This window comes from Scyliorhinus torazame, chromosome 8, assembly GCF_047496885.1.
Source record: "Scyliorhinus torazame isolate Kashiwa2021f chromosome 8, sScyTor2.1, whole genome shotgun sequence".
Lineage (NCBI taxonomy): Eukaryota > Metazoa > Chordata > Chondrichthyes > Carcharhiniformes > Scyliorhinidae > Scyliorhinus > Scyliorhinus torazame.
The window spans coordinates 41,401,668-41,429,006 of NC_092714.1; the positions used below are offsets into that span (position 1 = coordinate 41,401,668).

At 45.4% G+C, this 27,339-nt stretch overlaps 1 protein-coding gene across 1 annotated transcript in view; it reads right to left on the reverse strand.

Moving 5' to 3' along the window:
* The window catches only part of urb1 (URB1 ribosome biogenesis homolog), a 167,105-nt gene that overhangs the window by 52,795 nt on the left and 86,971 nt on the right, over nucleotides 1-27,339 (reverse strand). Inside the window, exons 20-30 of the mRNA XM_072513439.1 lie at nucleotides 23,452-23,676; nucleotides 21,787-21,957; nucleotides 19,313-20,177; nucleotides 17,332-17,536; nucleotides 15,698-15,884; nucleotides 15,530-15,588; nucleotides 13,969-14,159; nucleotides 7,522-7,632; nucleotides 7,367-7,430; nucleotides 5,630-5,798; nucleotides 5,343-5,445 (exon numbers count right to left, since the gene is read on the reverse strand). Of these exons, the coding sequence (XP_072369540.1) occupies nucleotides 5,343-5,445; nucleotides 5,630-5,798; nucleotides 7,367-7,430; nucleotides 7,522-7,632; nucleotides 13,969-14,159; nucleotides 15,530-15,588; nucleotides 15,698-15,884; nucleotides 17,332-17,536; nucleotides 19,313-20,177; nucleotides 21,787-21,957; nucleotides 23,452-23,676 (2,350 nt within the window). The remainder of the gene's footprint in view (nucleotides 1-5,342; nucleotides 5,446-5,629; nucleotides 5,799-7,366; nucleotides 7,431-7,521; nucleotides 7,633-13,968; nucleotides 14,160-15,529; nucleotides 15,589-15,697; nucleotides 15,885-17,331; nucleotides 17,537-19,312; nucleotides 20,178-21,786; nucleotides 21,958-23,451; nucleotides 23,677-27,339) is intronic.

The window sequence follows — 27,339 nt, forward strand, 5'->3', positions numbered from 1 at the left end:
CCTGGTCAGAACATTGAGAGAACGTCTTGTTCTTTTACCAAGTTGTGCTGTGGCATTTCTAATGTCCACAGAAAACTACTGGAACAAACGTGACTTACTTTTTCTAAGAGATGACCTCCTGACAACGCCGCTTACCACTTTGCAGATGAAAATTCAACCAACTGTGTCAAGCTGACAGATGAGCTAAAACTAAATGCCAAATTATGCTCCCAGGATGGAGACTTGCTGAATGGGCTGCATTTTGGGACACCACAGGTGTCTGCACCTTCTTACATTCCCAATGGAGATGCCGGCATTGGATTGGGGTGAGTACAGTAATTTCATAGAATTTACAGTGCAGAAGGAGGCCATTCGGCCCATCGAGTCTGCACCGGCTCTTGGAAAGAGCACCCTACCCAAGCCCACACCACCCTATCCCCATAACCCAGTAACCCCACTCAACCAACACTAAGGGCAATTTTGGACACTAAGGGCAATTTAGCATGGCCAATCCACCTAACCTGCACATCTTTGGACTGTGGGAGGAAACCGGAGCACCCGGAGGAAACCCACGCACACACTGGGAGAACGTGCAGACTCCACACAGACAGTGACCCAGCCGGGAATCGAACCTGGGACCCTGGAGCTGTGAAGCAATTGCGCTAACCGCTATGCTACCGTGCTGCCCACGTCTTACAACACCAGGTTAAAGTCCAACAGGTTTGTTTCGATATCACTAGCTTTCGGAGCGCTGCTCCTTCCTCACCTGAGGAAGGAGCAGCGCTCCGAAAGCTAGTGATATTGAAACAAATCTGTTGGACTTTAACCTGGTGTTGTAAGACTTCTTACTGTACATTCCCAATGGGTTTGGATCTATGCTGAGAGGGTGCAATCTCAAAAAAATGCCTTTCTAGTCACTAAAAATGGAAAAGACATTGCACAAAGGGAATTAACTTTCATGTTGACATTAAAATCTTCTGAAAGAAAAAAAAAATCAGTATGTGCCTTCCAAAAAGAGAGATTATGCCCTTGATCTGGACAGTTTCGCTCTGAACTACAGCCGTAAAATCAACATTACATTTAATAACATTGAAAAGTGAAATGCATCTGAAATTATCAATAAACTTTTATTGGCAGATTTATGTCGGGCAAATGCAGCTGCTTTCACATTTCAAGGTTACAAATTCTTACAAAGCAGTTATATATATATCACAGCTCTGAGAGACAGAATGACATATTTATTTAAAATCCAGCACAGGCTGTGAAATAGTCAAATTGAAGGCTAGTTAGGTAGGGAGGGGGCAGAAAAGTGGCTTTGCTTCATGAAATCTCATCAGGCGATTTTCATTGTAATTTTGACAAGTTAAAAAATTTTAAAACGTGAACATCTCACTGCTGACCACAACCACAAGTAACATTCAGCGCAACAGCCTCGATTATTTATGGTGACCTTTGGAGCTCTAGATTTCTACCACTTTATTGTATATCTTTGCGATAATCACATTTATCCAAAGACAGCTATGGAAGCTCGACTGGCACAGGGTTAAGGGAACGGTAAAACAAGAGTTCAACAGAAAACATTATTAAGTAGCATAGAGGAATAAAGTTCGAATCACACCAGGTAGAGACACAGGTGCAAATGTTCAGTGCTTAGTTTTTTTGTAAATATCAGAGTATTAAAGAGGAGGGAAATGTGGGCAAATTATATTTAAAACACAAGTTGGATCGATAAATTGGATGATGCAGGGTAAAATTCCTTCTTTCCAGCATTTAAAAAATTTGTCATTGGGTGTGGGCATCGCAGGCTGGGTCAGCATTTATTGCCCACCTCTTTTGCGGTTTGTTAGGCTGTTTTAGAGGGCATTTAAGACGACCACATTGCTTTGAGTCTGGAGTTACGTGTAGGCTAGACCAGGCAAGGACGACAGATTTCCTTCCTTTAAGGACATCCGTGAACCAGATGGGTTTTCACGACAATCGACAATGGTTCCATGGACCTTTAATTTCAAATGTATTTTTTATTGAATTCAAATTTCACCATCCGCCATGGTGGGATTCGAACTTGCGACAATACCACTATGCCACCGACTTCACTGCCTCACAGAAAACTGAGATAATGGGCCCGATTTTAACTCATTCAAAACTTATCCACTTGCACAGCGTTAAAGTTCAGCGCCTCATTTAACAAACAAATTACTGCCTAATCTTTAAGATCTGGATCTTCTCTTAAATTCCTGGACTTCTCAGGGCCTCAAGACCACTCTCTGCAATGGGCTACATTGGATTAAAATGTAAATTTCAGTCCCTGTCTTCGATTTGTATTGCTTTTGCTTATATTTTAAGTTAACTTTGATCAATCTACTGCCCTTTCCCTCACGGCTGCTCTAACTGACCAGTCCCATGCTGAGCCTGTGACTGGCCACGCAGGTGTTTCAGCTTCCTGCTGCTCCAGCCTGTTCCTGGCGAGAGATTCACTCACCTGGGCCAAAGTGCAAACCCCTGCTGGCTTCTAGATTTTGTGGTGACCATTAACTTTGCTTCATCTTTCTGGTCTGTAACAGATTCTGTACACCGTTGGGATCTTCATTACCAAGAAAATACCTCCAACAGTGTATCCTTCAATACTCTTCCTCAAATAGCTCCTAAATTCCACTTCCTCAGCACTCATCTCCAAATGTGGTCAGCTGTTTGTAGATGCTGCATACTTACACCACCCTACCTTTATCAACATTCACCCGCTATAAGATCTCTGGTTTTCAACCCCATCCCTTTCCCCCATCACCTCTGGACTTTCTCCTTTCCCCCATCACCTCTGGACTTTCTCCTATCTATTTTCCAGTCACCCATCGGAATTTTGTGTTAAATTGCTACTTAACTCACCAACGAGGATGTACATTTTAATGCTGCACATTCTCACAATTTCATTAGCTGATTACTTGCAAAAGGTGACAGCCATGCTCCTGTTTTATCGTAAATCTAAGTCCTTTGAATCCAAAGCTCAAAGTTCACTCCGAATTCAACATAAATTGATCTAAATTGCAAGCAAGGACAGAAGAAAAATATTCACACATATTCTTCTCAGGTTGAAGCTAAGGTAAGCGAGGTAAGGCAAAGCAAGTGGTATTCTGACTTTGCCTGCACGACTACAACTTACCGAGGAATGCTTTATGTTGAAGATAGCTCTATTCACCAACACTCCCCTGAATTGAGAAGCACATGAACCATGGTGCCATGGTTAGTGCAAGGGCAGGAAATCAGCTGAAGAATGGGCTGCGCGGAAATGGAGATGGTGACAACCATAATATGTACTGTGTTGTGGGGTTAATGAAAATGTCATCCATGCTCAGATCTTGTTTGTTTGCATGTATATATAGATTTGTTTTTAAACCAGGGTAACCTTTGCCCTTTTTTCAATTTAAAAAAAATCCCATCCTTAAAAGTTACAAAGCCAATGAACAGAGTGGATAGGGGAAACTCTTAATCCATCTCATTGCTTTCTCCAAAAACCAATTGAAATTCAAATTGAAGCCAATTCATGGTCTCCATATGAGATACATATAAGGTCCAAGATGACAAGAAAAGCATTGCATCTCATTTTAGGCTTGACCTGACATTTGATCTTAGCTAAATGGCCGAGAAGTGATGAGCCTTTGTCCTCCTGACAAGGTTAACATGTTTTGGTGGAGCCCTTGAAACCTTCTTGCGAGCCCCTTGGCAGCTACAGACTACTTGAGTAACCCTGCCCTAGGTGGCCAGCCAGTTTGTTTCTCAATGGGTGTACATTATTGTATGCAGTATGCCATCTAGTGGCCTTGTTGTAGAACCGATGAAACTCAAAACTACTTATTATTTTGACAATTAAGCGCACATGCTAATAACATTAATAACATATTAAGACTCTGAACCGGGATATGGATGCAGTGACAAAAATCAATGAAAAATCTTCAATAAAAATATTTAAAAAAAAAAAAGATATCAATGACAAATGAACAAAATCAGACACTTTTTTTTGGCTTCAGGGCTACCTGTAGCCTTTACAGTAACCCAGATTGTGAATCTATAGCTCAAGTGATGGGCAACGTAAGCTAGTGACTGGGCCACTCAAGTGGCCCTCCTTCATCTCAGCTGGCCGCAAGATTGTAATCGGGCTTGTTCACTAACCATGATCCCGTGAATAAGATTCAATGCATTCAATACACCCTGAATATTTCATCACGAATTATAGAAAATACTTAATCATTTATATATTAATGGAATCATCGTCAACTTCAAAATGGTAAAAACTAAAGAAATATTTACACTTTGGATGCAGAGGGAGCATACGGCTCTCACAGTCAATGTTGCGTGCAATTAGCATGCATCTCACTTCACTTGCCCTTGTATTATGTGCGTGTCACTTCAGTCATACCGGTAGGTAAAAATATACAGGGATGGAAACAGCGGCGGTGGCAAACCTGTACGCGGGCAAAGGTCAGCAAAATGTCTCGTAGGCCACACTCAGAACCCAGGTGGATCGCATGTGGCCCCGGGGCCGCAGGTTGCCCACCACTGCTATAGCTTTTGCAAAGGATATGAATCAACCATTGCGTTGATTTTCATGTAAACTTTTGGACGTAACAGAAATACCAAATATGCAGTGGTCAAAAAGAAAATGGCTTATCGAAGAGGTGGATGTGATACTGTTCATGAATTAGCCTAGAAAAGGTGGAACTGTTTATGCCAGGTCCCTGGATTGCGCCTTTAAACAAAGGACCTCCCACCCTGAGGGCCTGCAAGCAACCATGCACCATTTTGCATGTCGTGCTCTTCACATGGCGAGCGCCCCACCCACCATTGGGTCGCTGCCCTTCAGTGAGCATCATTTAAGGGCCACCCATGGGACTTCTCGCCAAGGACTGACCGGGGTGGAGATGGGAAGTTGGGGTGGGGGTTGGGGGTCCCTCCTGTCACCCCTCCCACCTGATTAAATGCCTGCCTCACCTCCAGACTCACCACAGGGGAGGGCTGAAAATCCCAGGTGTCTTTTACCATTAAAATTAAGATATTTCCGGAGAATTTGTAACATTTGACAGGTTTCTACAGTTACTGTGCATTAATTCAAATTGTGCATTGTTAAAGCTTTGAGAAAAATTTCAAAGAAAATGATAAAGTCATCATCCATTGAGGGACAACAATGGTAATGCAAAAAGTAAAACTGATACATAACTTCGCCTCTAATGCTAAAACTTCACTCCAACTTTGCTCCTGGCTACATTTTTGCAAGAAACAAAGCTGGATTTCAAAACACCTTCATTGCAGGTAGTCACAGTAACTTATAGCTGGAAGGGCCAGCTTAAAAAAAAATAGAATACATTTTTACATACCTGATGTAATTAAACCACTAAAGAGAGGTAGCAAGAAACAAGGGTCATAGAGATTATGCGGCTCCTTACTATTGTACTCTTTGAAGGTTAATTCCTTTGCATCCTGAAATACAAATGAAATAGCGACATAGATCTGACTGTTGTGAAATACAGCTGGGTGTAAAATTGGACATGTTCAGAGTGTTGCTTATCTTGACTTTCCATCAGCTTACTCCTAACGCCGACAGAATGTATTAAGGATACAGTAAGAGAAAAAAAAACACCAAAGTAATATAACTAAAACACACCTCTGGAAGGATATGGCGATGCTGAGGAAAGTTAATAATTGTCTGGAACATTTTTTCCCTGTCCAGGAGTGTTAGGGTATCTTCCATGCTTGGTTGTTGCCACAGGGTGTTCCCCAGACTCTTACGAATCTTGAGATGTTCCACCGCTGCTGGACCCCACAATAACAGCCTGAGAAACAGACATTTATCACCATTTATCTGAAATACAACTAGGTTCAAAAGCTCTGTGGAAATTGTGGAAACGATGCATATATTTACTTTGCCTAAAACATTCACGAAAAGCTTTGTACCAAGAAGAACGTATCAATGAAGCAGAACATTATTTGGTAAATAAAGGCATCCCATTGTGTTCAGTTTAAGTCTCCCCATGAGGAGCCAATATAATTGGAACAATGGAATTTGGGTGTCTCATTTCCTACAACCATCTTTCACAATTCTTAGTGTTTCTTTTCAAAAAAATTATGTTCCACTGGAAACAGAAGATCAGCAATATCTTTCACTTATCAGGATTTACATCCCCATCCTTTTCCAATTTCAAATTCCTTTCCTCTTAAATACAGGTTCCTGAATGATGGGGGTCAGTTTCCAGATGCATTGCCACTGTGAATGGTCTCATGTTAAAGAATGTTCACCAAACTATCAAAAACAAAATCATAGTTAACATCTGTGTTCACAAAAAAAGTCATATTAGACTCGAAGCATTAACCGGTTTTCTCTTGCCATTGATGCTACCAGACCTGTTGAGTATTTCCTGCACTTTCTGCTGTTATTTTAGATTTCTAGCATCCGCAGTATTTTTCTTTAATATAATTAGCATTCCTTTCTTTGAAACAGAACAAAGCTAGTTCATAGAATCCCTGCAGGGCAGGAGACCATTCGGCCCATCGCATCACCCACCCTCTGAAAGAGCACCTTACCTAGAGTCAGGCCCCATCGTATCCCCGTAACCCTACCTAACCTTTTGGACAGCAAGGGGCAATTTAGCAAGACCAATCCACCGAACCTGCACATTTTTGGACTGTAGGAGGAAACCGGAGCACCCAGAGGAAACCCATGCAGTCACAGTGATAAAGTGCAAACTCCATACAAGCACCACACCTCTGTATTTTGCCCAACTGGTCATTATTCACATGGGGCTTTTGACAGTGAATGTTGGTCAAGTACTTGACCCTGAGATGTGGCATGGTTACGCTGCTCAGTATCACCCAATACAAGTATTTCCAGAAAAGGGTCACCACAGTTGGGAATCTGAGAATTTTTTCATCGCTCACCCTGGATCACTGAAGTAAACTGCAGCTCCCCTAACATTATTCCAATTAAGATCAGCTAACTTAACAGAGATCAGTGATTACATTGGAGCCTTCCCTGGACTAATGGCTTAGTCACCGCAGGACATCAAGGATGCTGGTCCACCATTTACAAAATGTTACTGTTTAAACAGTGATTTCACATGACAGGACGGATTTGCTCAACATTGCTGTGCAAGGGAATAGGTGTTTGTATGATATTACTGTGCATAGATTAGCTACTGCATTCATCTACAAGAGTGCGCACAAGAATGCGCATACTTTCGGATGTCCTGTGGTCACGAAAGGTGCTATGCAAATACAAATTCCTTCTTTTTATATAGCCTTAGTAATGAGGTGCTTAGAAAAAGAAGCCTTTGGTTTTCATTCTGCTGGTTACAACATTATTGTAATGCAGATTACACATGGAGCAAAATGAAAGTGTGCTCACCTGAACTCAGCAAGGCTTATGTTGTTTTTCTCATATGACTGCAGGATCATCAGCAATTTCTGATCTTTATAATGGAAAAGAGTAAAAAAATAAAATGTGAATGATCATGTTTGTTGTCCAGTTGTGTAATTTAAACACAGAAGTAAGAGATTTACCTGTGTCACTGAGTGTTGCTCCATAAGCCCCCAGTAAAACACCAAAATGACTGCTGTTGCACACAGATGGACAATGTCTGACCAAAACCAGCATCACCTCAAGTAGAGCATCTACAGAAATAGAATCACAAAATGTTAATGTAAAGTCTTTTAAACTGGTGTTGTTTCATGCTGTTGCACAATGTACCAAATTACATTAATAATCACATTGTACGTCATCATGTTCCATTTTGGCAATTGAATCTTGGAAAGGACATATAGGCTTTGTACAAAGAGCAAATGGGGATTCACCAGGTTGTATGTTGGATGAAAGTACTGAATGCGATACAATGAAAGACTCTGGTAATGTTGTGTTACATTACCTGGAGATGAAAGTGTGATCGAATTTAGTATCTAGAATAATGATTTGAATTGTTATGTGGATAGAGAATAATTTTCTTTACTCGTGACATGAGAATCCAGGACAAAAATGTAACATTCAAATCTGCACCACGTGGGCAACAACATGAGAATGTGACAATCTTGTTCAACAAAAGGTTTTAGGAGCATTCCTGATACCTGGTTTGGCTGGATTAGCACACTGGGCTAAATAGCTGGCTTTTTAAAGCAGACCAAGTCAGGCCAGCAGCACGATTCAATTCCTGCACCAGCCTCCGGAACAGGCGCCGGAATGTGGCGACTAGGGACTTTTCACAGTAACTTCATTTGTAGTCTACTTGTGACAATAAGCGATTTTCATGTCATTTCACCTACAGGCTGGTCAGCTCAACATCACGGCAGTGGGAGGGTGGGTGCCAACTGAACTTTCCGATGAAGTAACAGAGAAAGTTGATGAATGGAATACAATGGATGTTGTCTATTTGAACCTTAGGAAGGTGTTTGATGAAGTACCACATGAAAGGCTGACTAACAAAATTGAGGCTCATGGAAATGCAGCGTCTCTGTCAACTTGGATAAAAATTCGTTGAAGGACAAAAAACAGCAGTAAATTAGATGTTTTTCCAGACACGAAGATAGTGGACACGGTATCCCCCAAGGTTCAGTGCTCTTTCTTCTTGCTAAATATAAATGACCTGGATATTGGAATATGCCAATTGACCAAGGCAGGGCACAGGCTAAGAGAATAAGCACGAAAGTGGCAGATGGAATTTACTACAGAGAATGCAAGATGATGCCTTTTAGCAGAAGTAATAGGGAGCGACAAAATAGGCTAAACGGCATAGCTCTAAAAATGTGCAGTGTGCATAGATCTTTGAGGTGCAGGACATATTGAGAGAACAGTTACCAAAGCATATGGGATCCTGGGCTTCATAAATAGAAGATTGAGTACAAAGTGCGGGACCTTTCAAAAAAAGCTCCTGTTAGACCACAGCTAGAGCACTGCATGCAATTCTGGTCACCACACTTTAGGATGAATGCGAAGGTTTTTGAGAGGGTGCAGAGGAGGATTATCAGAATTGTTCCAAAGATGAGGGATTTTAGTTACAAAATTAGGTTGGAGAAGCTGGGGTTATTCTCTTGGAACAAGGAGATTGTGGGGAGCTTTGATAGAGGTGGATAAGATTTAGATGAAGTAGACAAAGAAACATTGTCCCCATTAGCTGATGGTACAAGGAATAGGGAACACTAGGTTATGGTTTTGGGCAACAGATACAGGAGGAATTTTTTAATGTAGTCAGTGTTAGTGATCTTGCAAGTCACCCACGGGTGGTTGGAGCAGAGACAATGGAGGATTTCAAAAGGAAACTGGATGGGCACTTGAAGGGAGTAAACTTTCAGGGCTACCAGGATAGAGCAGGAGAATGGAGCAGAATGGATTCCTCTAAAGAGAGCAAGTATGAACTCAATGGGTACGGAGGGATTTTTTTTAATGAGGAGAGGTTGAGTAGGTTGGGCCTGTACTCATTGGAATTTAGAAGAATGCGAGGCAACCTTATTGAGACACATAGGATTTTCAGGGGGCTCGACAGGATAGATGCCAAGCAATGTTTCCTCTTGTGGGAGAGTCTCGGCCCAGAGGGAAGGGCATTTAAGACAGAGATGAGGAGAAATTTCTTCTTTCATGAGGGTAGTGAATCTGTGGAATTCTTTACCACAGAGGGCTGTAGAAGCTGGATTGTTAAGTATGTTCAAGACCAAGTTAGACAGAAATTCTTTCCACTCCCCTCCCACCCCACCCATATGAAAAACACCACACTTGAGGTGTGAAGCGTATGATTTTCCTGCTCCGGGGTCATCTGAGCACTTGAATGAAGGGGGATCTGCATTTAAACAGCTCCACAGCACTTGCTCTCATTCAAGCCAAGAGGATGGCATAGAGGAAACCAGCTCCATGATTCATGGAGAGGGCCCTCACCCATATGCTGGATGCCGTGGAGGAGATGCAGGCAACAATGTACCCTCGAGATGACATGAGACCCTCCAGCAAAGTTACGAATCCCGCCTGGGAGACAGTGGCAGTACTGGTCAGTGCCAGCAGCCTGCACACGAGGAGGGGGTTCAGTGTCGCAAGAAGCTGAATGACCTATTCCATTCTGTCAGGGTAAATCCTCCCTGCACCCCACCCTGCCAACGCCCCTCAGAATATCACCTCGATCCCACATGCTGCCATCTTGTAGGGCCCCAGCACCCAACCTCCAACAAACGTCCTCCAACAAACGGGCACTCCTCATTAGAATGCTTCCCTGCTTATGCACAGTGCCTACACATGCCAGGGTTCATCAACATCTGTCCCGCCAGGTAGCCAGCTCACATCATCCTATTTGTATTCCCGCAGGAGAAGCTTGCCCACAACCACCGTGAGCGAGAGGAGACGGGTGGTAGGCTGCTTGAACTGAGGTTCCTGACTTCCTTAGAGGATAGAGTCCTGGATCTCACAGGGGAAGAGCAGGACTCTGGAAAAAAGAATTGGGTACTCTAAATTTATTTTTTAACAGGTCATGAAAATGCATCAGGCCGCCTCCGCCTCTGATGTGCATCCTGGGGGGACACCTCGACAAAGTGGAAGGATTCTCAAGGCTAAGGACTTATAAGGGCACAGCTTGGGCATTGGTGAAGTTAGGCACGACTGGTTGGCGGAGATTGTCAGTTGCCATATTTTGATATGACACCAAATTAATTATTGTTATTCACCACACTAATGCCTCAGAGTCTGTAACCCACCTCAGTGGCATGGAAGAGAAAATGCTGGAAAATCTCAGCAGGTCTGGCAGCATCTGTAGGGAGAGAAAAGAGCTAACGTTTCGAGTCCGATGACTCTTTGTCAAAGCTTTTCTCTTTCGTTTCAGATTCCAGCATCCGCAGTAATTTGCTTTTATCTCAGTTGCATGGCACTTCTCCCCAGCGGGACACAACTGTTCACAGTGGGCCGACATGACGTCTTAGTGCAAATTCACAGCACCAGAATCCCAGGTTCGACTCCCGGCTTGGGTCACTGTCTGTGCGGAGTCTGCACGTTCTCCCTGTGCCTGCGTGGGTTTCCTCCGCGTGCTCCTGTTTCCTCCCACATGTCCCAAAAGACGTGCTGTTAGGTAATTTGGACATTCTGAATTCTCCCTCCGTGTATTCTAACAGGCGCCAAAACGTGGCGACTAGGGGCTTTTCACTGTAACTGCATTGCAGTGTTAATGTAAGCTTACTTGTGAAAATAAAGATTATTATAGAATGTTTCCTGCACTGTGATAGGACTCAGATATGATTCAGTGAACCTTAGACCCTCGCCCCTAATCCCCCGCCACAGCGAAGGAAGAAAGGAATGTAGGGCAGAACCTCATTCCGACATGAGCTGGGGAGTCAGTGTGCTGGAGGCAGACAGAAAGGAGTCAGACATAAGCAACAGCTGAGCAACATCACAGACCATTCCTCACTGTGAGTCACCATCACCCTCCTGCATTGACTGGGCAGCAAGCGCTCAAGGACCCCCCTGCCCCAGCACCCTGAAGTTCAGTGTCTTCATCTCCTGGTTGCCCAGGAGTCACCACGCCCTGGGGGGCGGTCACGCTGCCGGATAGCAAGCTTGTTCTCCTCCATGAAGCGGGAGGTGATGAGGGCATCTTTAGCCCTCCTGGCCATGTGCACCGATGACCCTCCTGGCCTCCATCCTCTGAGTCCTCAGCGGGTTCTTCCTCGACCCCCTCCTGCACGTCCTCCTCGTCTGAGGGCACGTGCCGCTCCTTGAGGTCGTCCTCAGGAGGCTCATCACTCTGCTGCAGAGCAGGTTGTGGAGGGCACAGCCGACTATTATAATGCAGGAAATTCTCTGGGGGCAGTATCGTGGGGCGCTACCGGACCTGTCAAGGCAGCAGAACTGGATCATTTACAGGCCAATGCATCGCTCAATGACAGATTGGGTCGCATTGTGAGCTTTATTGTGCCTGGCCTTTGCAGCGGTCTGCGGCTTAAGCACTGGCGTCATCTGACGCTCCTTGAGGTAATATCCCTCGGCCCCAAAGGGTCACCCCTGCCTGGGGTGTCGCTCAAAGGTTTCAGGGATCTGCAACTAGTCGAAGATGCATCTATTATGCATGCTCCCTGGAAAACGGCACACGTGCATGAAACACAGCTGGTGGTCACATAGCATCTGGTTAGAGGGATTACATTGAATTTACAGTGCAGAAGGAGGCCATTCGGCCCATCGAGTCTGCACCGGCTCTTGGAAAGAGCACCCTACCCAAGGTCCACACCTCCACCTTACCCCCATAACCCAGTAACCCCACCCAACACTAAGGGCAATTTTGGACACTAAGGGCAATTTAGCATGGCCAATCCACCTAACCTGCGCATCTTTGGACTGTGGGAGGAAACCGGAGCACCCGGAGGAAACCCACGCACACACGGGGAGAATGTGCAGACTCCGCACAGACAGTGACCCAAGCTGGGAATCGAACCTGGGACCCTGGAGCTGTGAAGCAATTGTGCTATCCACAATGCTACCGTGCTGCCGTGATTGGAACTCCTTCCAGTTTTTGAAGGAGATTTACATGGGTACATGGCTGCCATGCAGCAGACCAGCTATGCTCCAAAAGCCCGTAACTCTTTTGTTCTGCCCAGGTTAGAGCCCTTAGCATACAGTATATCCATCACCCTATGGATCCATACATGGGCGATGCTTGTGCCATTCCACAAAGGTCCCCCATGGAGTCCTGGAAGGACCCTGTGACGTGGAGGTTTAGGGTTGATGTGGCCTTCATGGCTTCAGGAAGCGGATGTCCTCCGCTGCCATGTGGCGCCAAGTCTGCAAAGACACGACACAGTCTGGTTCCCATTTTTAAAAAGCAGTATTAATTCGCGCCGGCGTGACATCACGCCTGGTCGATGGGAAGATTTGATGGGGGCTGAAGATCCAACGTTAACCATGCTACATATATGGTAATGGATTCAAATTCATGTTAATCAGGTTCGTGCAATTCCTGTGCGTGGACCTGCAACGTGTTATCGGGGGGGGGGGGGGCTGGGAAGATCGCAATTGGAAATCTCGCTGGCGCAAATCCCGTTTTTGGCCTTTTGTGAGATTTAGCGGCCATTATGGGATTTGTGCCTGCGGATATCGCGCCCGCTAATTCACGCCCATGATCCCATTGAATGGCAGACAAATTGATGGGCTGAAAGGCCATGAAAGACCTCTGCTCCCACGTCTTATAGTCAATGGGCCGCATGGTCCCATTCTGTGCCATAATTTCCTTATAACTTTAATGTGGAATCCGTTGCCCCAGAAATTCAGGCGCAGAATCAAGATATATTTAAAAGGGAAATAGTTATTTACAGAACAGAAGGTTGCCATTTGGCCAGTCCAGTCCATGGCAGCTCGCAACAGAGCAATCCAGTCAGTCCCACTCCCCTGCTCGTTCCCTGTAGCCCGGCACATTTATTTTTTGCAAGTGCCCATTCAATTTCCTTTTGAAATTGTAATAACCCTCATGAGTCCTACGGGGATACCCTAATTGATCTCTCCATGAGACTTGTGGAATACGAGCTTTCCCGCTAGTGGGCGGAGGCCTGCCCAGCTGTGGCTCATTACTAAACTAGAGAAAAGCGGCCTGGTCAGGGACTGATATTCTGGTCATCCTAACGGGGACTTGGTGTGCGTGTGCTGCCGTAGCGCCATTTCCTTTGACTTTAATAAACTACCGTTTACTTACCTACTCAAGCCTCCTGGGTCTTAATAGAAATCATTGATTGCTTCAGCTTCCACCTTCCTCATAGGCAGTGAGTTCCAGGTCATTAACATGTCTGGAAACCTGCTACTGTAAACCGCTTGGGTCTATTTAAAATTATGAAATAATTTTATTTACTTAGTGATTAAATGAGGTAATCACCAGAGTACAGCAATGCTAGCTGTTATTCACCTCCTTTTATGTACAAACACATACTTCCAGGAGGCATTCGAGATACAAAACTATGGATGATCCTTCTAGTCCCTATCCTAGGGGTCACTGCATCTGGTCATACCTCTTGCTTTTGCATTTCCATCCGGATCCTCTCTGGCCCCCAGCATGGTTGGCAGAAACAGGGAGTGATTTGTGACCATCGCATGAATCATAGGCAGTGGGATCAAACGTTGAGCCAAATCTTCATTCTCATACAACACTGCTATTAATTTATGGAGGGCTTCCATAAATGCCCAATCTCTGTAGCGATACCTGCCATTATAACAGAGAAATCATCTGAAGCAGAAATAAAATTAGAACTGTTTACTTGTGCAATGTTTTCTATTTTATCCGTTCTATTGTGCTTGATGCTCTGGTGAAATTTCCTTTCCTAAGCTCCAAATAAGCCATCCTTCATTCATTCTGCTCCTTGCGCCTTCAATGTCTAAAAACAAAAACTTATTGCGCCATCTTCTGCTCCAACTCAGTCTTCAACAAGATCGCAAACTTCACTCCTCAGTCTTTCTTTCTTCCGACACTGCAGAGAGCTGCCTGGCACTGGGTCCCAGAGAATAGGTAAGTGGCAGGGGTCGCTAGGGAGATCAGGAGGTCACTGGGCCTCTAGCAAAGGGCGCCTCCAGTCAGAAGAGGGCTTGTGATGGAGCCCCCCCCCGCCACATCGCACCACTCACCTTCCCGCCCAAGATTGAAATTACTTTATTTTTGCAAACCCCCCACCCTCCTCCCCTCCCCCTCCCGGCCAGAGCTGTCACCTGCCTGCGAGCCTAAAGATTGAGGCTGGGCGGGAAATGGTCATTAAGTAACTACTTAAGGGTCTTAATTGGAGCAAGGGTGGTTTCCTATCCGTGGCCTGTCCAGCCCGGCCGAGTCTAAAATCACAACCAGCTTGGGTCGGGTGGGGACCCGGAGGGAATACCACCATTGCAATTTGACATACCACTCCCAACCTCAGAACCTGCTTGCGGAATGTAAAATTCTGCCCCAAGAAAACGTTCACTAACCGCTTCCACATCTGCATTGTCTTGCACATTTCCCTAACTTCTGTTGAATTTTTCCAGCATTCTCCGTTTTTGTTTAATTGTTTCTTTGCAGAAACCCTCCCTTCCCCTCCCCCAGTGAGCCATCTATCACTTGTTCTGAAGTTTTGCTACATCGGTATTGCAATCTCTCTTAGCTCTATTCTGTTCTACTCCATCTTATACAGTACGCAAAATCAAATATTTTCCCTTTCTTTATTTCTGATGAAGAGTCGTGAGGACTTGAAACATTAGTTCTGCTTTCTCTCCCTACGATGCTGCCAGAGAACTGTGTTTTCCCACCATTCTCGGTTTTTGTTTCAGATTTCCAACATCCGCAGTGTTTTGCTTTTATTTCCCCGACTCCTCTCTCATTCTTCTCGTGCCCTCTCTACCTTTGACCTTCGACACTCACGCACGTGCACACACACACGCAAGATGTCCACTCAGCACTCACTCAAATGATAGCCAGAATCTGGGAGTTAACAATGTGCAGTATCGCAATGTGTACGGTTTAACAATTATAAAGGACTGTTCGTTATCAATATCTACTATTTCTGCAATGTTAGTACATTTAAATGTAAATGAATTTACATTTCAACTTACTTTAGTCCTTTCTTTAAAAAACTGCTCCAATCATCTGGGTCGACCTCACCAATTGAAACCTGCAAATGGGACAGAAGACAATGGAAACAAGTTTGGCTCCAGCGGTTTGGAAGTGCAACACAATTGATCATTGCTGGTTGAATCCGAGTAAGGATATATATCACTTACCACCAGTTCCTGTAACCTGCCCAGCATTATCATTTCAGTCTCCATCATGTTCTCCTCCTGCACCCTGCTGCTGCTGTAGGTAACTGCTATCCAACAGAGACAGGCCTTTAATAGGGATTTTCTCCAGGAGCGTTGGTCCGCAGGGTATTCCCCCAGTGCACAGGAGACTGCATCCGCCAAAGTCCATCTGCAATTAAATTACTCTTACTTTACAGAACCTGTTGATTTTTTTTGAAATTAGAAGAGAAATGGGAGCTGAGAAACTGATTAGGGAACTTGAAAAAATGCATAGAGCCGCAGTGCCACACTGAATGCCTTTGTAGTTCACAAAAAAAAGTGCCGCTCACATCGACCAAATATTCCATGATTAACAATTATGTAAATGTATGAGGGCTACAAGGTAGACGTAGTGAAAAACACAATATTTACAAACGTGATTTTGAAATAAAGCAAGCTAAATTCTCATTTGCGTTTGAAGTCATCAACAACTTGCTCAGTGGGTTGTGCTTTTGTTTCTGAGTCAACAATTTACGGGCTCAAGTCCCATTCCAAAGATCTGAGCATGTAAACCTGGCATTGTAGGAGCACTGCACTGCAGGGGCTGCTGTCTGTTCGATGTGATAAACTCTGCCCCCCTGGAGGTGGACACAAAAGATTGCATGGCACTACACCGAAGAAGACTAGTGGGTGGGAGGGGGTTGGATTCTCACTGTGTCCTGGTAAATATTTCTCTCTTAATTGATACCCAAGCAAATTATCTGTCATTCCTGTTAGTGGGAGCTAGCTGTGTTCACACCCACTGCTCTTTATTTCCTACATCGCAACAGAGGCTAGCCTTCAAAGCGATTTAATTGGCTGTAAAGTGCCAAGGGACATATACAAGTTGCTCCTTTTGCAATAATGCAATTAATTGATTCCTTCTTTCAAGCTGAAAAATTATAGCTAAGAACCCATAGAACTGTTTAGAATCATTTATTTGATGCAAAAATTAATAATGCATGTGGGTGCCATGGTAGCACAGTGGTTAGCACTGTTGCTCCACAGCTCCAGGATCCCAGGTTTGATTCCCAGCTTGGGTCACTGTCTTGTTTGGAGTCTGCACAGTCCCCCTGTGTCTGCGAGGGCTTCCTCCACGTGCTCCGGTTTGCTCTCACAAGTCCCGAAAGATGTGCTTGTTAGATAATTTGGACATTTTGAATTCTCCCTTTGTGTACCCGAACAGGCGCCGGAATATGGCAACTAGGGGCTTTTCACAGTAACTTCATTGCAGTGTTAATGTAAGCCTACTTGTGACACTCATAAAGATTATTATTATTAACTTCACCCCTTCAATGAGGCAGAAAATTCAATTGAACCGAGAAACATAACCCACTGACCAGAATATTGGGAATTCAGTGACTTTAGGTGCATGGATTCGGTGTTCAAAATTCTTCATCTACACCTCTTAACTTCTCTACCCTGCTTCGCTCGCCTTTTCTAAAGAGCCTCCTCAACATCCATTTTCCGATTTTAGGCAGGCTCCAACACTTCCTTAATTCAGTATTGTTTGTTTTCTGTTGCTTTGGAATGCTTTTCTCCAGTAAAGGCACTATGTAAATGCACATGGTAGTTGGAAAGAAAACAAAGGCATCTACCTGGAAGGATTTGCTGTTTTGTCCAGCACTGCGGGTAGCTGTTCCATAATGCATGACAAATCTTCACGTGATGACACTAGCTGTACTAATCTGGCAAGTACTTGCATCTGTAAATCAAGTTCATTGGATAGATCATCTGATGTAATGGAGCTCACGAGTTTCTTCCACATGGTCTGTCTGATAACCATCAGGACATCTGCAAGTACTAAATTAGGACAAGAAGACATCTTTAGACCCTGCCAAAGAGTTAAGTGAATCACATGATCCTACTAAGTATGTCACAAAGGTGTCAATTTAATACTGGTCTGCTTCAATGTTCCATTTTGTTATTTCTGTAACGACTGAGGCACAACAAAAGTTCATCTGTGGTCCATTTTTATTGAAGCCACTTCCTATTTCAGATAAACATTTTAAACAGATTTATCACTGAAGGTTCACTTTTTTCCTGCCAAGAAAAACATCAGCTTGAGAAGTTACAGCTTGAGACAATTCAATAGGTCAGCTACATCTACACCCCCTTTCACACAAGAACAGCAATCAACTGCTGCAAAGTTTGCAGAGCACACCACATCCCCCATCCACCCCCAACTCAGAACCTTCTGAGGGTTGGAGGTCAGAAAAGCGAGTCACTTGATACATCAGGAGAAGTGGCACTTTGGCAGGGGTTGCAGCAGCAATTTATTGTCAATAACGAATAAAGCATTTCCATCGTGGCATCTGCAAAATGTTAAATGGCAACAAAGGAGCTGGAAAGATTTTCACCACAGTCAGCATTTTAATAACCCCCCGCCCCTGTAAGAGAAACAGAATGGAAAGGGTGGGGGAAGGACAGTAATAGAAAATCATGGGCGGAATCATATCAGAATTTGGCAAAGTGTCAGGCTCAGACTGAAAACTGGCGTGTAACTCTCCAGTTGCACAGAGGCCTAGAAGATGATAAAAGGTATGGATAAAGTAGACGTGGTGTGGATGCTTCCTCTTGCGGGGCATTCTAGAACGAGAGGTGCAAGTCCTGGGATACGAGGTAGCAAATTTTAAAACAGATTTGAGGAGAAACTACCTCTCACAAAGGGTTGTGAATCTGTGGAATTCGCTACCCCAAGGTGCAGTGGATGCTGCGGCAGTGAGTAAATTTAAGGAGAAGTTAGACAGATTTTTAACTGGTAATGGGTTGAAGGGTTATGGAGAACCAGCAGGATGGTGGAGTTAAGGCCACGATGAGATCAGCCATGATCTAATGGTGGAGCAGACTTGATAAGCCATATGGCCCTATTCTGCTCCGATATCGTTTAAACCAGTTTTCTCTCCAAATATTGAGCCTCTCGGAGAAAACGAAGAGTGGGTGTGGTTTACGTCGTCACTCTGGTGGGGCCTCAGAGAGCTGGGAACCAGCTCCACAGAGATCGGAATCCATCTTTAAAGGCTGCCTCGATCAGCGCTGTAGTCCAACGGCCCCCAGCCACCTTCACGGAGGTGTCGGGGCTTTCCCTCCACCCTTGACAACCCTCACCGGCATTTCACCCGCCTCCCCAACTGACAATCCTTGCCGGCATTGCACCAACCGCACCCCCCCCCCCAACTTACACCGTGGAAGTATCGCTGGCACTGGCACTCCACCCGATTTCCCCCCCCCCCCCCCATACTTACTCCTGCGTCCCCGGAGAGATCGCCTCCACTGCTTCTCGTCTGGCCAGACCTGTTGTCAACCTCGCTGACATGATGTCAAGTCGACAAGGAATGAATATTTCATGGAGGGGGTGAGGGATCATGTGGCGGGGAGCCCGCTAGTAAGATTTAAATTGATGTAGTCTATTAAAATGAAAGGCGGTGAACCTCATCGTGGGCGAGGGGCGGAGAAAACTGGGAATCGCGTACCCCGATGTTCACAGGGTGTTCCGCCTGCGCCGCTGATCCTGCGCACGGTTAGTGCAGGCTCAAAATCTCCCCACATATATAAAATACATAACAAAAAGTTAATCACCTTTTTTTGGTCGGGCATAGTCACTCTTTCCTCGGTACTGTAGATATGTGCTAAGAAGTGAAAGGTAAATTCCCATATTTTTTCGGAGATATTTAATTCTTCCTGCATCTAAGCACCAAAGTTCCAACTGTAAAAGGTGAGTCTTACTATGCTGAATGAGGAACTTGCAAATTGAGAGGGAAGTTTCAGTCACATGATTCAAGCAGAAGGCAAATACATCTGCTCTGACGAGCTGGGCGAAGATTGGTTCTTTTTCTAGGGCTCCCAGAAGAACCTTCTTCAGCTGTTCACTGTTAGAGGACTGCAAGAGTGCTCCTAAAGCACTGAAATGGTTGCAGGACAACATGAGCTCGCCTCGGCCTGGAGTCTCCTGGTTATTTTCTGTCAGGAGTTTGACCAAAGCCTTTCCATAATGGCTTAACTCTTTCATTCCATCAGCTCCATTCTCAGCTTTACACTGAATGACCAAAAACTGTTCCGGGAGCTCCAACATAGATGCCACAACCTCTTTGATTTGAGCTGTATCCATAGAGCCATGCAAAATCTCCAGGCCCTCTAAAGGTAAGGACTTCTTATCCCCCACCGATGATTCCTCCTTGGCCATCTTTTTCATTTCAAGTTCTTTCAATATACCTTCTGCTATTGCTTTAAAATAAGTTAACACCACATTCATGCGGCCAAGTCTCTGCAAAGTCGGGGCACTCTGTTGGAGGAGGTTCAGGGTGGCAGAAGTAAGGAGGGCTGACAACATTTTGAAACTGATGGGGTTTAGGCTGTGCAGTGGTGGAGTTTGTAATTCCAAAGACAAGAACCACTGCTCCAGTGTCGGGTGTTTAAAAATTGCTGACAACATGCTTTCCAGAACCTGAAATTAATAGAGGATGATTAAAGACACAACACCAACAGTGAAACAATTGTCTGGTAGTACAGAACTTGAATATTACTGGAAGGGAGACACAAGGTCAAAGTTTTTCGTCTTACACTTATCAGGACCATCGCAGGAATACCAAATTTCAGAGTGAAGGGTGCTGACAGGTTGGTAAGTCGACTCTGATTGGCCGATCGAGAAAGCAAGGTGTAGTTCTGGGTCCCTATCCTGCAAGGCATGTTCCAGACACGCCCAAGGTTCTTTTTAAAGGGATGACCAATTGAAGGCCAGGGAGTGGACCCATCACCCTATGAATCTCTGAGGCTGAAGGGCCAACTGAAGCCCAGGGGGGGCACGGTAGCACAGTGGTTAGCGCAGTTGCTTCACAGCTCCAGGGTCCCAGGTTCGATTCCCGGCTTGAGTCACTCTCTGTGTGGAGTTTGCACTTTCTCCCTGTGTCTGCGTGGGTTTCTTCCGGGTGCTCCGGTTTCCTCCTACAATCCAAATATGTGCAGGTTAGGTGGATTGGCCATGGTAAAGTGCCCTTAGTATCCAAAAATGTTGGATGGGCTTACTGGGTTATGGAGTTAGGGTGGAGGTGTGGGCTTAGGTAGGGTGCTCTTTCCAACGGCCAGTGCAGATTTGATGGGCCAAATGGCCTCCTTCTGCATTGTAAATTCTATGATCACTCACAGATTGACAGTCCATTGGCCTTAAATGGGAGCTGCTAATTCAACGATCGATGGATAGATAGAGATAGAAATAGATAGATAGAGACAGAGACGGACAGAGAGAGGGTCCAGGTAAGTTTTTCTTTATTTTTAAAACAGGCAGTTATCTTGCCCTTATTTTAGAGGACCAATGGCTCCAGGAGACTGCCAGCGGCCGCAACTGTGACCTAGGTGTTATTACAGGCGTGGGGGGGGAGGCGGAGTCTCTCATGGGTTCAATTGTCACTCCCTGCCACCAATTAAGGGACAATTTAGCGTGGCCAATCCACCTATGCTGCAAATCTTTGGGTTGTGGGGGCGAAACCCACGCAAACAAGGGGAGAGTGTGCAAACTCCACATGGACAGTGACCCAGAGCCGGGATCGAACCTGGGACCTCGGTGCCGTGAGGCAGCAGTGCTAACCACTGCGCCATCATGCTGCTCATCGACCCATTGATTTGATCTAAATTGGCTACTTGCATAAATTACCTCTGGGCCATGAGACTATTGATAGGCTGCACTACGGACAGAGATGCTACCATAGTCCTCTTCAAAACATGAACAATGAAACCCTAACCATAGGGACTATGACTAAACACAAAATCCCTCAATGTAGAAACAGAAGGGGCAGCACGGTGGCGCAGTGTGTTAGCCCTGCTGCCTCACGGCACCGAGGTCCCAGGTTCGATCCCGGCTCTGGGTCACTGTCCGTGTGGAGTTTGCACATTCTCCACGTGTTTGCGTGGGTTTCGCCCCCACAACCCAAAGATATGCAGGCTAGGTGGATTGGCCACGCTAAATTGCCCCTTAATTGGAAAAAAAATGAATTCGGTATTCTAAGTGTTTTATTTTTTAAAAAAATGTAAAAACAGAATAAAGGACTCTGTGTGAATACCTGTTCCTTCAGTAGTTCTCCATCCAAGGCAGGATCGAGGTCGAAGAAAAGATCAGTTTCGCTTAGGGATTTTGTCTCGATGATATCATCAACCTGTTCACATCTCCATAACAGCAATTTTAAGAGATCCATAAATAGTCCAATCAGTGCTAAGCCAGTCCGTCTTCCCAACTGCAAGAACAAACAGATGAAAAACTAGTCGACCAAAACAAGGAATTCCAAAATGTTTACTTATGAAGTAATTAGCCTTACACTCCAAATCATTCCTCAGAGTTATCATCAAAATTGCTAAGCAGGAAACATTTCCAGGAGTAAAATGTTGGTTTGAGATAACTGACATATTGCCGAAGTTCTGGTACAACACACTGAAGAACTGTGAGACCAGAGGCAAGCTGCACTACTGACAGAGATGCTGTTTGGGGTATCTTCAACATATGAACAATCAAACTCTAACGCTAACCCTAATGAGCACAAAATCCCAGGAGCAATGACTAAAAACAAAACCCTCGAAAGTCCAATAAACATCTTGTACAAACAATTGGTGAATTGTCGCACAATCAATCATGGCACATTGCTGGATTAAGTGATGCAGTGCGTCATCTCAGAGTCCCAAGTGTAAATCCAACCTAGATTGTTTGCTGTTAAGTGTTTTATACACAAACACACAACAGGTGATTGATAGGATAAGATCTACTGGATGGACCTTCCTGATCTAAATTATTGTGCCGATTTATGCATTCCATCCCCATTGTGAACGGTTAGGTCCCATCATGCTGAGCCATGTGTCATTAAAAGTAAAAGTGCCAAATGTAATATCGTGGAAAGTGCTGCATTTTCTTTAGGGCTAAAGGATATTGAGAAATGTGTTTCATATACAGGAGATAAATCACTAAACATAGAATACAAACAGACATTTCTCAATCAATTTCTACAGAACATAACACACATTGGACATGGTTCACAGACTGAAAGTGTACTGCTGCCCCCTTGCAATCAATCTAAGTACTACAGACGATCTGTTCCAATTGGAGCCAACCTGACACTTACACATTATATTTGTACAATATTCTCTCTCTAAGCTCATGCAAAATTATCTATATTCAATAGAAAGAATTAGCATGTTATATGGCGCAATATTCTGACACTCCAAAGTATAATAATTACTTTATCGGCAATATTTATGCAAAGGGTACAATAAATAATATGTAATTTTGCACTTGAATTTCAATTATTTGTCTTAAGCAAATAGGTCTCCTTTTTGCCACCTTTCTAAATAAATCGGCATTTCATGATTTGACGGCAGAACGCTTCACAACAAAATCTTGGACTTGCTTTAAAATAAGCAGGAGCAATGAGTAGACAGTGGCACCAAAGCAAAACACTGTGGATGCTGAAAATCGGAAATAAAACTAGAAAATGAATCTTCAGCTGGTTGGGCAGCATCTGTAGCGAAAAAAAACAGTTAATGTTAGACCTGAAGCGCTAACTCTGGTTGTTCTCCCCAATGATGCTGCTTGGCTTGCTGAATATTTCTCGCATGTTATGTTTTTGTTTTTAAGGAAAGCAGTGTAAGATACTGGAGGGAAATTATTCTAACATTGAGATCCAATCGCAGGATCTAAATACATTTTCCCCGGTTGCTCTGGTGACAAATATCTCACTCACTTTCCTGAAGTTCTCCACGGAGGTCCGGGTGTACAAGACCACCTGTTTCACAGCCAGAACCAGGTCACATAGATGCAATTCTGTAATTGCCTGCTTCAAATCTTCTTTCACCATTTCACTTAGGAGGCTGCTGGCTCCCATTTCATACGCGCCCATTAGAAGACTGCAGAACGAAACATCTTTCAATGGAGCTGAATTAATCGTAGCTGAACCAAACCGTTCAAACTGTGGGCAAGTTCCAGAAAAAAAAGTTCATTTTGCAATTCATTAAAACATGAAATATTTAGACATGAACATACTGCAACAAAAATTATTTCCTGCATCTTTAAGTACTGTTGGACAGGGGGGAGACAGTGTTTTTATCCGTGAGAACAGGTTTATGATTTTGTTTCCCCATAGTGCACAATGTAAATCTTGAATAACTTCGTTTAAAAACAATGTCCCCCACTTTCAAGCAGTTAATACCTGGTTTTAAAACATCCTCCTGGGATTCTCCAGAATGCAATGCATTTATATATTGCTTTTCATGATCTCAGGATGTATCAAAGCACATCGCAGCCAAAAACGTACTTTTTGAGATGTAGACACTGTTGTAAATTAGGGAAAGGTGGTGGTCAATTTACACAGCAAAGTTCCACGAACAGCAATGAGATAAATGATCAGAGCCGGGATTTTCCAGTCACCCACTCCCTGCGGTGGATTTCTGGTGGCAGAGTTTGCTCGCCATTGAGGGCGGCGGGAACTTCCGGCCCGGCCAAAATCAACGGTCATTTGTGCTGCTCGCCTGTCGTGCCACCGGGGAACGTGCCGTCCAATAGCCATCCACTTCCACCACTGGAAAACCCTCCGCGAGGTGAAGGGGACATCCCTCCCCAGATTGTTTGTCCTGATGTCGGTTGCAGGGTGCATGTTGATTAGGTCCCTGGGAGAAAGCTCCTACTCTTCTTGATGGGTTCCATTTCATTTGAGAGAGACGATCAGGCACTGGTACAACTCATGAAAAAGACAGCCCCACCACCAGTCTAGCATTGCCTCAATAACGAATTGACCTGTCATCCGCGTGAGGCCTGAATTCTAGGCTCCCCCGCCTGCGGGTTTATAGGCAACAGGGAGTGATGAGGAGTGTGAAATAGCACAGATGGAATTAGCAGATGGACGAGCCCTGGGTTTAGCCAATCTGATTGGTCAGCAGCTCTCCAACGTGGGACTCCCTCCTGAATGAAGGGTGGAGGTGTATATTGGGGTGGCTAACGCTGCCGGCAATCACCAAGGTAGGATAGGCAAAGCTGTTGAGAAATTTGAAAGCTCGGGTCAGAATTTGCAAAATTGGCAAGCTGGGGAATGGGGAGTCAGTGGAGTGAGGGTGATGAGATTGTGGGACTTTGATAGGGAATTGATTTACTCTACTTAGAATGAGTTCACATTGATAGAGGGTCAATTCAAGTCCCCCCACCCCCCTCCTGCAGCCCCTTAGTTAGAAAGGCAGCTGAAGTGACCAGGATGTAGACTAGGGTTTCAGACTCAGAGGAGGAGGAAGAGACAGAGCCCGAGATGGGCAATATTGTGGAAGTGGTTTTGGAATGGACGTGCGGAAGGAAACCGTACTTGGGAGTCAAGCAGGACATCATACTGACTTAACCCAAGATGTAATCAGGACTCGAGGTCAGCGGCTTGGCGATGTTGTCAAGAGTTTAACAGCACAGGAGCACCAAATTATCTAATATTTAGCTGGAGGAACCTTAGGTCATTCGGGTCTTAACACACTGACAAATTACCTACCTAAAATCAACTGTGCTGTGATCGACAGAGGAAGCAGAAAGGTAGAGCTGGGACTGGATGTTGTCAGCATGCATGTGAAGGTTGACCCCATTGTTCAATCCCTTGTCGAATAATGTCAACAAAGGACAGTATGGAGACAGCGAAGAGGAAAAGGCCAAGAGTGGGTTCCTGGGGTACGCTGGGATCAATGTGCAAGGAGAAACTACTGACAGCAATATGGTACTTGCATTAGTTACTCACTGGTGGAATGGGCAGAGTTGTGCACCAATCCTGGATTGCAGAGAGATAGAGACTATGATGGCATGAATGATTATGATAAAGGTGGAAAGACGATCACGAATAATAGGAAATAAGGAGCCAACCTCAGCAGGTGTCAACCATAACTTTGATCAATGCAATCCTGTGCAATAATGTTAATGTTTAATGTTGCCCCATTTACTGTAGTTTCTCTTCAATATCAATAATTAATAGAACATATAATATTTTCGAGCACCAACAAGATTCACTTCAATGTCGTTTATCATCGACTCAAATGACCCCATTTTAGAGTGGTCTTTCTCACTTTCTAACACCCTCTCCCTGACATCCGACCTGTGGTCCCTTTCTCCTCCCCGACCTCCAGCTTGTGGTCTCTCTACCATGCCTGACCCAGCCTCTTGTTGAATTTCCCACTCACAGTCGGCAGGGCGACGCAGTGGTTAGCACTGCTGCCTCACGGCGTTAGGGACCCAAGTTCTATCGGCCCCGGGACACTGTCTGTGCGGAGTCTGCACATTCTCCCCGTGTCTGCGTGGGTTTTCTCCGGGTGCTCCAGTTTCCTCCCACAGTCCAAAGATGTGCAGGTTAGGTGGACAGCCAAGCTAAATTGGCTCTTGGTGTCCAAAAATGGTTCGATGGGGTTACTGGGTTACAGGGATAAGGTGGACTTGGGTAGGTGCTCTTTTCAAAGGCTGGTGCAGGCTGGATGGGCCGAATGGCCTCCTTCTGCACTGTAGATTCTATGAAATCCATGAGATGTGCAGGGTAGGTGGATTGGCCACACTAAATTGCTCCTTAATTGGATTCTCTAAATTTATATTAAAATAAAGAATTTCCCACACTCACTCCCACACCGCTTTCCTCTCCTGAACCTTTCTTATTCAAGGTTCAGGTCTGATTTGAAGCTGCAGCGTTGTGAAAGTTTAGGTTACGAGTGTCAGCTGGAGATGCTTTAATCCAAATTTTTTAAAAAATGACTGTCAAAGCTGATCCTCCTGCCTCGCCACTCATCTCCAGAGCCCCTTCGCAGCGAGGACTCAGGAGGGGGAAGCAGCAAGTAGGAGCATTATAAACAAAACATCGATTTTAACAGGTTCAGCTCGGCACTTCTGCATTGTCAGGATCCACGCTTTAAAACCCCCGGAGATCCGGACTCAGATCAGATCTGGATCTGGAATGGGAACGCAGGTTTAGGAGGGAAGTGGTAAGATGCGAGTCAGAGCATGAGATTCAGGGAGGATCAGCGGGGCGGAGACACCGCAGGGCGAAGGGTCAGGGACGGGGAGACACCGCAGGGCGAAGGGTCAGGGACGGGGAGACACCGCAGGGCGAAGGGTCAGGGACGGAGAGACGCCGCGGGGCGAAGGGTCAGGACGAAGAGACACCGCAGGGCGAAGGGTCAGGGACGGGGAGACACCGCAGGGCGAAGGGTCAGGGACGGGGAGACACCGCGGGGCGAAGGGTCAGGACGAAGAGACACCGCAGGGCGAAGGGTCAGGGACGGGGAGACACCGCAGGGCGAAGGGTCAGGGACGGAGAGACACCGCAGGGCGAAGGGTCAGGGACGGAGAGACACCGCAGGGCGAAGGGTCAGGGACGGGGAGACACCGCAGGGCGAAGGGTCAGGGACGGGGAGACACCGCAGGGCGAAGGGTCAGGGACGGAGAGACACCGCAGGGCGAAGGGTCAGGGACGGAGAGACACCGCAGGGCGAAGGGTCAGGGACGGGGAGACACCGCAGGGCGAAGGGTCAGGGACGGGGAGACACCGCAGGGCGAAGGGTCAGGGACGGAGAGACACCGCAGGGCGAAGGGTCAGGGACGGGGAGGCCACAGGGCAGAGGGTCAGGGT